At 51.1% G+C, this 12750-nt stretch overlaps 1 protein-coding gene and 1 long non-coding RNA gene across 2 annotated transcripts in view; one reads left to right on the forward strand and one right to left on the reverse strand.

The window, feature by feature from the left end:
• TMEM123 (transmembrane protein 123) overlaps positions 1 to 8083 on the reverse strand; it is a 41918-nt gene extending 33835 nt beyond the window's left edge. The window contains exons 1-2 of the mRNA XM_040976866.1: positions 7814 to 8083; positions 4209 to 4265 (exon numbers count right to left, since the gene is read on the reverse strand). Coding sequence (XP_040832800.1) covers positions 4209 to 4265; positions 7814 to 7910 — 154 coding nt within the window. The 5' untranslated portion in view covers positions 7911 to 8083. The remainder of the gene's footprint in view (positions 1 to 4208; positions 4266 to 7813) is intronic.
• A 74-nt stretch (positions 8084 to 8157) lies between these two features.
• Positions 8158 to 9343, forward strand: LOC121154261. Its single transcript, XR_005883471.1, has 2 exons — positions 8158 to 8436; positions 8619 to 9343. It is a non-coding gene; the product is annotated as an uncharacterized LOC121154261 (long non-coding RNA).
• Positions 9344 to 12750: the final 3407 nt, after the last annotated feature.

Consider the following 12750-nt stretch of genomic DNA (forward strand, 5'->3'; position numbering starts at 1 on the left):
GTCCTATATTCCTCTCTTAGGAATCTTGATGGAGACCAAAAATATAAAACAAAAAGAAAAAAAAGAGACAGAAAGTTGGCACAGTGATTAAGATGACACTGGGATGCCTGGCTCCCACGCTGGAATGGCTGGGTTTAACTCCCTGCTCTACTTCCAATTCCAGTTTCCAGCTAATGCAGGCCCTAGGAGGCAACAAGTGTCAGCTCAGGCACTGGCGTCCCTGCCAGCCCAGGTCCCCACCTGTGCCTGCTGCGTCCATTTGGGAAGTAAAGCAGCACGTGCCACAAACGGCAGCCAGGCAGTTCTCCAAGTCCACCAGGTAGTTCCTACAGTTATGGGCTATGCAGCTCCACACTCTTGGCCAAAACAGAAGCAGACTACTGAGATCAGTGCCAGATAAACTGCACTGGTCAACAGTATGTTCAAAATCAGGCTTCCACAATTAGCAGCCTTTATGACACAAGAAAGAAAACCTACCATCCTGTCTTACAAAACTCCAGTGTTTCCTCAGAATGTCTAAGGCTTAGAAGATATAAAGAAAAAAAATGTGTTTTGAGATGGCCTGCATACTGAGCTTGAAAAATCACTCGTAATAGCCATATTATCTGCTCTTTCTAAAAAGCAGACCACGGTTTTGTTTCCCCTCAGTTTTCCCGTGCTAGAAGGGGTATGTGAAACCATCTCCCCACGCGCACTGCCCCAGATGTGCTGCACTGGCAGGGGAACAGTCCCGGGACACGGCAGCTCTACAGCAGCTGGGGACAGTCTCGGCCCAGACGCTTCTCTTAAAGCTCAGGCTACAGAGCGGCTTTACAAAGTGCGGGCAGAGAGTGTTAGCTTCAGAAGCCAACAAACAAGCTTCAGGTCCTGAACATGGCACTTAGCATGTTTTATCTTAAACACTCTGAATTCGTTTTTTTTTTTCTTTTCAAGCTTTACTTATTTTTATCAGAAAGGCAGACTTCCACAGAACAGAACAGAAAAAGATCTTCCATTTGCTGGCTCACTCCCCAAATGGCTGCAAAGGCCAGAGCTGACCTGATCCAGCCAGGAGCTTCCTCCAGGCCCCCCATGTGGGTGCAGGATACTAAGGCACTGGGTCATCCTCTACTGCTTTTCTAGGCCACAAACAGGGAGCTGGATAGGAAGTGGAGCAGCTAACACATGAACCAGCATGGATATGGGATCCCAGCGCTTGTAAGGGGAGTATTAGACAATTGAGCCATCATATTGGACCCTTAACCACACTGAATTTAAAATTTCCTGTGTGCAAAACAAAGATGACCCCTATACCTCACCACTGTTAAACTGGAAAGCATAAGAGAAGTGCTTGTAGAAGCTGTAGGCACACCATCAATGGTGGCTATGGGTACTACTATTCTTATCTGTGCTTCTTCTGCTTGGCTTATTCAAAGTTAAAAGGCAGCAGAGAGGGGCCCAGCGCGGTGGCACAGTGGTTAAGGTCCTCGCATTGCACACCCGGGATCCCATATGGGCGCCAGTTCTATCCCGGCAGCCCCGCTTCCCTTCCAGCTCCCTGCCTGTGGCCCGGGAAAGCAGTCGAGGACGGCCCAAAGCTTTGGGACCCTGCACCCACGTGGGAGACCCGGAAGAGGCTCCTGGCTTCGGATCGGCATAGCATCAGCCGTTGTGCTCACTTGGGGAGTGAATCATCGGACGGAAGATCTTCCTCTCTGTCTCTCCTCCTCTCTGTATATGCGCCTTTCCAATAAAAAAATAATAAAAATAAATCTTAAAAAAAAAAAAAAAGGCAGCAGAGAACCAGGTTGCATAAAAACCATTAGGAAATGATACCTAACAATCTATTAAGCTGTGTTTTTTAAAAGTCCTGCCACTACCATCCAATGATACCTGTTGCTACAAAATTTGGGGGGGGGGTAATTGAGCCAACCTTTTTTTTTTTTAAAGATTTATTTGTACTGCAAAATCAGATACATATAGAGAGGACGAGAGACAGAGAGGAAGATCTTTTCTCTGCTGATTTACTCCCCAAGTGATCACAACAGCTGGAGCTGAGCTGATCCCTAGTCAGGAACCCAGAGACGCTCTCGGGTCTCCCACACCGGTGCAGGGTCCTAAGGCTTTGGGCTGTGCTCGGCTGCTTTCCCAGACAGGAAGCTGGATGGGAAGCAGGGCTGCTGGGATTAGAACTGGCACCCATATGGGATCTCAGCGCATTCAAGGTGAGGACTTTAGCCGCTAGGCTACCTCACTAGGCCCCTTAGCCAATGTTCCTAGTAAAACTTTTTACAGGACCACTAAGCCTAGCTGGCATCAAAGTGTATCTTGATTACACTGCACCGAAATGCCATTAAGAAGTGCAGAGCTAATGAAACAAGCAACAACAACAAAAAACAGGTGAGTTTTACCACAGAATTATATAAAAGAACAACGAAACTCACAAACTGCAGGAATCAGGACTTGGTCCACTAGGTATCCTTAGCAACCGGAACATTACAACACATTAGATACCTGATAACTATTTTAATAGTTTCAAATTATTTTAATTTGAAAGGCAGACTTACAGAGCGAGAAGGAAAAACAAATAAAAATCTTCCACTCACTGGCTGACTCCCCAAATAGCTGTAACATCCAGAGCTGAGCGAGTGAATCCTGGAGCTTCTTCCATGTGGGTACAGGAACCCAAGGACCTGAGGCATCCTTCACTGCCTTCCCAGGTCATAACCATGGAGCTGGATTGGAAATGCAGCAGCCAGGATTTGAACCAGCATCCAGTTGGCTATTGGCACTGACGACAGACGCTCAGCCTACTACGCTATGACACCAGCCCGCAAATGTTTTTAAAAACAAAACCAAAGAAACCAAGGCAGTGGAAAAAAGGATCTGAGTGCTGCTTCTGAGAAACACGCCTGGAGGATTTACTGCTGCCATTAATGTTAATCAACCATATTCTGCATCTCTGCATGCTAGTGAGTTCAGAGTGCCAACAAGGAATCTGACTCCGAGGCAAAGAGGGGGCCTCACCAGCCATCGACACAGAAGCAGGATCGTCTTTCCAACTCAGCCCCTGCCAAGGACAGCAGGAAGAAGGGCCGTTCTGCCAACGATGTGGCGGCCTAAAAGTACACCACTGACACGCACATCCATGGCGTGCGCCTCCAGAAGCAAGCTCCTCAGGCACTCGGAGTTGCAGAAGTTTGCCACGAACGAGACAGGAACAGGAACTCCAGCTGCGTGCACTGATACATCTGCCTCAACAAAGCTGTCTGGGCCAAAGGAATAAGGAATGTCCCACATCACATCAGTGGGAGACTGTCCAGAAAACGTAATGAGGATGAGGATTCAACATCACCTCTTACTCTTTGGTTACCTATACACCTGTCACCACTTTCAAAATTCTACAGTTAAGGTAGAATATTGCAAACCTAGGGCCTGGCGTGGTAGCTTAGTGGCTAAAGTTCTCGCCTTGAACATGTCGGGATCCCATATGGGCACCAGTTCTAATCCTGGCAGCTCCACTTCCCATCCAGTTCCCTGCTTGTGGCCTGGGAAAGCAGTCAAGGACGGCCCAAGGCCTTGAGACCCTGCATGCAGGTGGGAGACCCAAGGAGGCTCCTGATGTCAGCTTGGTTCACCTTGGGCCGTTGCAACCACTTGGGGAGTGAACCAATGGCAAGAAGATGTCTCTCTCGGTCTCTCCTTCTCCCTGTAAATCTGCCTTTGCAATAAAAATAAATAAACCTTAAAAATTTTTTAATAAAATAAAAAAAAAAAAAAGCCCAGAGCAGGATGAAGTCTGATGGCCAACCTGTACAACAGGTCAGAGAGCCAGACACGCAGGCCGAGGCTGCCGGAGCCGGCACGCTAGCATGTGTTCCTTCTGCATTCCTGCAGGCCGGCTCACATCTCAGTGTGCTCCCAAACTCACCGTGTGAAATTCAAATACACTGATTTTAGAATTTATTCACTGAAGTCTACTGGACTGAAAAAGACTCAATGCAATCCTCCTACCAACGCCTCGCCGGACAGCCCTTCAGGGCATGAAATGGGTTCATGTGTGCCTACGTCACACCAAAACACATCCGAAGGAAGGCACACCCCCAGAGCGGGCCCAAGGAGCACATGGCTGTGCACCAGCACACATGTCCTTCCTGGCTTCCTGGCTGCCATTACCTGGTGAATCCTAGACGGATGAAACCCCATTTCTCAAATCTCTTCAAACTCACCTGTTGAGTTAGCAGTGGAGTTCCGCTGAGCTACCAGGAGCCCTGGATCTTGATTTCCTATTAAAAAAAAAAATCTTGTTATGAAAGAGCATTTAATATTTAATAGGAACATTGGCAGTATGTTCCTTTCTGCCCGAGAAGGGGAGGTGTGAGGGAGGGTAGCTTATTCCACAGGAAGTTCTACTTTTGCCACTGTTGCTATGAAACACACCTTGAAGCTGTCAGCAGATCTGGAACTGCATTATCGGAGTTTTTAAGACAGAAAACATCTCGCTTATGTAACAAACATTAACATAGTCCTTACTATGTGCCAGCCACCGAGTGTGCCAGCTCTGCCAAAATTCATCACACACAGGAAGACAGAGGCAACAGTGTCAGATGAAGCGGGCTTGCCGCTACTGACAACTCCTCCCCTTTCCAGAGGGCCCCTTTCTTCCTCCTCTCTTTTTCTTACTTACTGGAGAGGCAGAGAAAGAAGAGGTAGGGGCACAGAGATCTCCCATAGGAGTTACTTTACTCCCAGATGCCGCAGCAGCCGAGGCTGGAGCTGAGGGACACGATGGAGGTCTCTCCTGTGAGCAGCGGCACCCAGCTACCTCTGGCATCTTCCCGAACAGGAAGCCGGATCCACGCACTCTGACACGGGGTCCTGACCTCTAGGCTGAACACCCCTGCCCTGGAGGGGTACCCCTCTACTCAGCTTTTCTATAGGCCCAGTACCAACATCTCTAATCTCCTAACAGATACACATGCAGACAGGGCTTCCAATTTTAGTTAAGATTTCTCCAAATGATTCCTTTCACTGTTTAACACCTTAATATTTGGGGGGGAGTAAAGATAATTCTGTGGCCTAGGTAAGGAACTTCTTGGAGTGGTTTGTTCATCCTGAATCTTTATACAATGGAAGATTAAAGTATGTGATTGATTGCATACTGTTCACAAAGACGGACTCTTCCCCCACTAATAAAATCCCTCCCAGTACAAAGAAAAGGAAGCAGTAACAGCTTTGAAGGAGCTATTTTTACTGCTTAAATTTCTTCTTCTTGTAAGTGTGAGATTAAACTTGAAAGCGATGAAGGTCAGTAGACTACGCCGCAGTCCTCAGCAGCAGGTGTCAGGAACGCTGTGAAGTTGCTTGCTCCATCCCAGGCCCTAACATGAGCTCTGTGAGGAGTGACTGGTACAGCAGTGCCAAGACTGATAAGACCCCTGCCATTTCAGACTCAGCATGCCACTTCCTGTTCTCCAATTAGCTGTAACCTCACAACACTGTTCCCACCAGTCCACCATAACCTCAGGGCACCCTACCCTTGGTCCTATCCACAAATCCTCTGCATACTCTCCCCCTAAGTACCAGCCTACAACCACATCCACCAACCCCAGGGGGCCTAGCCACTGCCCTATCCACCAATCCCTCACAGCCCATGGTATCAGCCCCCCGCCATAAAGGCACACTCCCCCAAGCGTGGCATTCTCCTCCTTCCCTTGGAGCCCCCTTCTGCCAATATGGCAGGAGACCCCTCTTTTCTCTCTGTGCCTCCGCTCCCACCCCCCATTTCCATCTTCCCTGCTGGAATAAAACCTCCTGTGTGGCTCACCGCATCTGGTGTTTTAGCACACAAGAGCTTATACCTGAACAGACCTCACAGGCCCACCTAACTCTCCCAGCAATTCTCAGATGTGAGCAGTCCTGCTACGAGTGGAACTGAGGCCTTCCGAAGGCCACCCAACTGCTAAGTGGCCAGGTCTAGATTTGGGCCACATTGTTGTTCCACGTAAACCCTCTACTCGCCCATCTTCCTCCTTGTTGTAGCATCAACTATCCAAGCCCCTAACCAGAGGCTCTCCTTTTCCTCCTCACCCAGATCAAGCGGTCAGCCTCACTCTGTAAAGAGGTATCGCCTCCACTATCATTCACCATTTCTCGCCTGGAAGACTGTGAAAGCTTCCTGTTTTCATTGTGAAATTATACCTTGGTAACCTACAGGAACCCCCGCATACAGGTGCCACTGTGGAAAACTGCTTCCTCCAAGACTGCTTAAGGCTGCCTCCTGTGTTCTGCCCCCAAGGCCAAGGGCTCACAACCCCCTCCCCATCACTGTTCTTCCCCAGCTGGCTGACTGTAACTTGCTCAGGAGATTATTTATAAAACTGCTGAGAATATTGTGAGGGCAGAATTTTCACAATGATTTTTTTTTTCTCTTCTCACAACATTCTAGGCAGCAGCAGTATTGCGGGATAAAAGCATTCTTGACAGCCAACACGGTATCATGTGCCACTTAATGGTAGTTAACCGAGTTTCGATTCTGAATTGAAATCACACATGTGCTCATTGTTTTGAGTAAGCTGAGTGTTAAAAATAGAGCACCAAAAAACCTGTAATAAGAGGGCAAAAGAGAAGGGCCCCCAGTTTCTCTAACTGGTAACGCACTACAGAAACAGCAGAACAAGACTGACTTCGCAAACAAAGCAACAGACTTAAGAGAACACTGCAGATTTCTCCCACAAACACTGAGCTAGCACAAGCACGAAGACATGTCATGGGCCTCAAAATGAGGTGAGTAAGCCCAGTTCTCCGCACACACAATTCGTCAAACAACAACAGCACAAAACAAAGAAAGCGCTACTTGCTTCAGCCAGATCATTCTGGCAAGGAGCAGGTGTCGTGCCTGAACCGGCTGGTTATGCAAAGCGCCCCTTTCTCTCTGGCTGTTTTAACTCAGCCAAGTTAAAAAACACAGCACGAAGATAGAAGCCAGGAAAATCGGGGCTACCTTAAAATAACTCGTTTGAATTTACTGACCATCATCCGGGGCCTCAGCTTTTCTAACAGTTGACAAGACAGAATAGACAGAGCTAGTTCCCGGGACCCTGGCCGCGTCTCCCCAAAGGGTCAAAGGCCCGAAGAGGGAACAAAAGCCCTCTACACAAGTTAAATCAACATTACTCTGTTGGGATCTTACTCCCCAAGGCCCTGCAGCTGTGGTGCCGGCTGCGCAGCTGCTGTGAGGGCTTCTGGCCGGCGGGGGCCGGGGAGCCTCACCTGCGCCCGAACAGCAGGCGCCCCACCCCACTTTCCACTCAGCCCGGTTCGCCCCCAAAGCTAACTTCCAGCGGAAGACTGCACACCCGGGCATTCCGTTACACAATCAGGCGATAAAATGCCGGGGAGACGCCCGCCAGGTTCCCCAAGCAACCAGCAGACGTGTTTCCGCAGGAGTCGGCAGACACTCCTTTCAACCCACCTTGCCGTTGTTTATGAGCGGAGCCTGGGCTCACCCCTAACTACGAGACCCCCCAACTTCAGGAAAGCGTGGGAAAGCTACCGTGAGCTCCCCGCCCGCGGCCAGCGCTTCGGGGAGCTCAACAGGTTCCAGGCACCCCCTCCTCCACCGCCGCCGCGCGCGCCACTGTGCGGAAACTGAGGGTGCAGGGTCGGACGCAGACCCGCCCCAGCCTCAGTTTCCCCCACCCCCACCCTCTCACTAATTAGTCGACCCAAGCGCGTCGCCCATACACAGGCAGAACTTTCCGCACCGGACCCCCAACTTGGAAACGCGCTTCCTCTCCGGCCTGGAGCTGGCGACCCCAAGGGAACCACTTACCCACCGCGGTATCGTTGCTCCCAACAGCAGCCCCCAGCAGCACCTGCAGCGCCCCCAGGAGGAGCACGGCCCAGGCACCTCGTGGGCCCCGTCCCATTGTTCCGAGGGCAGGACGCGGCGGCCTCGTGGGTCTCCGCCGACCGAGGTGGCGGCAGCAGCCCCTGTGCGCTCCCGGAGCCCACTCCGCGTCCCGCAGCGCCGCGCGAGCCTCCCTTCCCGCCGCCTGCCTCCCGAGTGACCAAATAGGGCGCGGGAGCCGGGCCTGGAGAGGGCGTCGCGCACGGGGCCGGGGCGGGGCCTGGCCGGGGCGGGCGTGCGGGGCGGGCCCGGAGGCGGCCGGCGCGCGCGGAGGTGACTGGCGCGCCCGGAGGTGGCCGGCGCGCGCGGACTTTTCCTCCACGCCTGTCGCGCAGAGCGGCTCCTGGGCAGCCCGGGCTCCGCGAGCCGTAGCCTGTCTGCAAGGAAGCGGCGGTTTCGTTGTCGCCTGTGCACGCCCGGGCCGCTGGCTGCCTCTCGTCATCCGAGCACGCTGCGCTTCGCTGAGCCCGGAAGGAAGTCTTTGAAGATAGTTCTCATCTAAGGGGCGGGTACGTGCGGCACGGAGGCGCAGGGGGGACGTGCAGGTGGGGTGGGACCGGAGGCAACTCGGAGAAAGTGGAGCCGTGGCATTCCCTGCGAGGACGCTTGGGTGGCTACACCCAGCTTGGAGAATGGAGGAGGGGAAGCTGCCCGACGGAGTCGTTCAAGTTCAGCCCTGAAAGCTGCACGATCTCCCTAACCCAATTGTATACCGTCTTCTCCACAGGCTTCCTGGATGTCTGCATGAAGACCGCATTCGGGGAGAGAGCGATGGGGGCGTGCACGGAAACCGAACCTGGCCTCTTCTCTCCTAAGGTGTCCCAGTCCGGATGCAGCTTTTTTCTTTTTAAATCGACGTTGGTCATCCCTCTTAAGTCCTTCCCGCCAGTGCCAGTCTGTTCATTTGCACTAAGCCTTGTGGTCCCTCTGGATCTCGGCAGGATGCTGTGGCTGATGGCTGTGGAGCTATCTGCGTGGAGTCCTGCTTTGAGTGGGAACTCTGAGCTGAGATGGGGGATTGAAGGATCCAGGACGCTTCAAGCCAGGTGACTCCCCACCTGCAGTGCTCTAAATGTTGCAGATGGGTGGCACCTGACCCAGATTGTGTGACATGCCTAGCACCTTGCAGTTAAGATCCCGGAACTTGCTTAGGAATGCTCGTACTCTCTGGTCCCCTGAGCAGTCCTAGCCCCGGACAATCTGTTCTCAGTGTACAAAACCTTCCATCTGTGAGTTCGAAGAGGCGGGGACCCTGGGAGCTGATTAGGTCAACAGGACTCTGCCAGTGAAAGAGACCTGAGGGGACTTGTTCTCCCCTCACACTGCGTGAAGATGCAGCTGCCCTCCAGCAGAGATCCTTCACCGGGACACCTCCTCTGTCAGTGCCTTGACCTTGCACTTTACAGGAGTCTCAAGAACCTTCACAAATAAACTGCTGTTGTTTATAAATGACTCTTTGTACGGTGCTTTGCTGTAGCAGCGGGAGCCAACACAGGATGGAAGACAAGATGTCTACCTGACAGTTCCCCGCCTTCGGATCTCTGCTGACTAATTCCACACCACACTGTCAGTGCACGTGGCCAGCTTTGCTTTTGATAGTAACAGCTCAGTCCTGTGGGTGGCTTACTATCTAGTCTGAGGAGTGGGAGGGTACAAGGAACTATGAACTTTCTGCCCCCTTAGAAACCTTTCAGGAGGTCTAGACCCCCCACCCTGGGGAAAGAGCTCAGCTTTTGTCTCACACTCAGCCTCCGTCACTGACACTTCAGTTTGGTGACCTGAGTGGTTCACAGAACAGCCCGGAGGATTGGGCATGAGGCACAGTGCACAGGGGCTGCTGAAGACTCCTGTGTCCCTGCCCAGGGTTGATTCCCGGCTCTGCTTCCAATTCACCTGCCTGATACTGTGCCCCTTAGGAGGCACCAGCTGATGGCCCAAGGACTTATCCCTGCCACCGGTGTGGATGGCCTGGATTTGGTCCAGGCTTCTGGCTTTGACCTAGCCCAACGAAAGCTGTAGGAAATAAACACTAATGTGTGTGTGTGTGTTTAAGGAACAACACAGGCAGCCTTGGCACAATGGATCTCCTAGCCACATGCCTGCATCTCTGTGAAAGCACCCCGTCACCCAACCTTCTCCAAGCATTCCAGAGCCTTCCCTGCTCGCGTCTTCTGTTCTTCCCTTTGCCCACCACTCATATTTTTTAAAAGACATATATTTTGGGCCCAGTGCACTGGCTTAGCAGTTAAAGTCCTTGCCTTGAATGTGCCAGGATCCCTTATGGGCACCGGCTTTAATCCAGGTGGCTCTGCTTCCCATCCAGCTCCCTGCTTGTGGCCTGAGAAAGCAGTTGAGGATGGCCCAAAGCCTTGGGATGACCCCGTACCCGTATGGGAGACCTGGAGCAAGTTCCTATCTCCTGGCTTTGGATGGGCTCAGCTCTGGCCATTGTGGTCACTTGGAGAGTGAACCGTCGGACAGAAGATCTTCAGCTCTGTCTCCTCTCTGTATATCTGACTTAGCAATAAAAATAAATAAACCTCACCTCCCTAGAGTGCTTCAAGTATGTGAAGTTAGCACACATCCCAGAGCCACTACATCTGCTACTCCTTCACATCATTGGGGTTTTTTCCACATCTTAGAAAAACCTTGCTGGAAGACTCATTCACAGCCTTGCTTGTTACTGTAGCTTCCACCACTAAACCATCATTATGTCTGCTGTTTGTCTCTTCTAAAACAATGTCCATGAGAGCAGAATATTGTCTGAATGTGTGTCTTCAGCCTAGCTCCTGTCACATTGCTTCAGTTCAGTGGACACATCACCTTTAAAGTAGTTTTCCTTTGCTTAGAGCTCAAAGTCCCAGCCTTGTTTTGCAGTTGTGCTGTAGTACATGACTTGGGCTCCACCAATCAGCTCATCCACATGGAGCTTCAGCTCTGAGCGACCGGAGGAAAGAGGCTCCAGGTGGGCCTTCCCGTATCGCTGGAATGCCTAGCAGCAGAGACAGACGCCTTTGTCGGCAGCGAAAGTAGCTTCTGTGTGGTTAGAAGACTGAGTTTCAGACGCAGCAGAGGTGTTGCTGCGGCGCTGCACTGGAGCCAGCTTCCTCGTCGGACTAGTTCTGTGGTTTCTTTCACATTCCTGGAGGTTTAGCCTCCGTTCTGAGTCTCTGCACCTTGTGACGATTCTCCTAGCCACCCAAGTGTCACCACTAAATGTCCTTGTTTTCTGTTACTTCACCAAAAGCCAGCACTTTTCTTTGTCACAGCTAATGACCCTGTCTCTGTATGGTTGTGTGTCTCTCTCTCCCCATAGACTGCGCTCTCTGTTAGAAGAGGAACTGTGTTTTGTGAATGCTTACTACGTGATGGGACAGTGTTCTCCTAGAGCTTAGGTTCCTGTGGCAAGACAGACGCATGCGATAATGGGGTGTGACCAAGGCTGTCATGTGAAAATGGGAGGCAGGATCTATGCATTTACATTTGAGAGGCTAACACACTTTGAGACAGGTTCTGTGTCTTTATCTTGGACCCTGAGTGTTTAATACACTTTCCAGCATGTAGGAGGTATTTAATTTTACATGGAGACAAACAAAGCTGAAAAACTGGCATCTTTCTCCTGTGATGCTGTTTTCATCCATCCTGTATTTTAAGATTTATTTATTTATTTATTTATTTATTTATTTATTTATTATTGGAAAGCTAGATATACAGAGAGAAGGAGATACATAGAAAGACCTATCTGTTGGTTCACTCCCCAAGTAGCCACAAAGGCCAGAGCTGTGCTGATCCACAGCCAGGAACCAGGAGCCTCTTTTGGGTCTCCTATGCAGGTGTAGGGTCCCAAGGATTTGGGCCATCCTTGACTGCTTTCCCAGGACACAAGCAGGGAGCTGGACGGGAAGCGGGGCTGCTGAGATTAGAATTGGTGCCAACATAGGATTCCAGCATATGCAAGACAAGGACTTTAGCTGCTAAGCCACCACGCCGGGCCCCCACATTATATTTTAAAAGGTAACATCGCCAGGGATCAGAAACCCTAACTGTCTACTATCCAATCTGACTGCTTACACATCGGGATCCCATATTGGAACTCCTGGTTTCAGTTTTGGCTACTCTGCTTCCCATGTAGCCTTCGGGGGGGGAGGGGCGTGGGTGCTTGGATTCCTGCCACCCACAAGGGACACCTGGCTGGAGTTCCAGGCTTCAAGCTTGGTCACAGCCCAGCCTCAGCTGCGCAGCCATCTGGGGAGTGAAGCAGTAGACTGAGATCTCTTTCTCCCTGCCTTTCAAACAAATAAAATAAACACTTAAAGTGTAAAAGGAACCAGCAGATAAAGGAAGGGCCCTCTGGCTTGATGCCCACAGATAACTGCCTCTGGGAAATGCCTATTTGCATGAGGAAAGAATCAAAATCTGCCTGGCGTTGAGACTGATAGAGCTGCAAACACTGAGGAGGCTGGGCAGTGGACGGACTTAACAAAAGAGTGTCAATTGGCCTCTGTCCATTTCCCAGCTTCTGCCAATTTCCTGTCAGTTTCCATTTGAGCAGATTGACAAGGATGTGTGGGGGACACCGTGCTCAAAGTGATTGGTGAAGTTCCTGCCCCTGCTGCGTCCCCTGGGTTGCTGTCTGCAGCCTCCCCGCCCCTGTATTCTCTTCTGTCCACTCTGGGTTTTTCCTTCTTGCAGCTTCCTTCAGGGTAAAAAACCGCTGGCAGAGTGGGACTATCCTGTGTTAGGTGTCTGCTTTGTGGTCAATCCTGTGTAGAATTCTAGATTAAAAGAGCCAAGATAAAAACAAAATAGGCAGAGGCCAGTGCAGTGGTTCAACAGGCTAATCCTCTACCTGCAAGAGC

Source organism: Ochotona curzoniae, unplaced genomic scaffold (genome assembly GCF_017591425.1).
Source record: "Ochotona curzoniae isolate NIBS_2020 unplaced genomic scaffold, NIBS_Ocur_1.0 contig_2723, whole genome shotgun sequence".
Lineage (NCBI taxonomy): Eukaryota > Metazoa > Chordata > Mammalia > Lagomorpha > Ochotonidae > Ochotona > Ochotona curzoniae.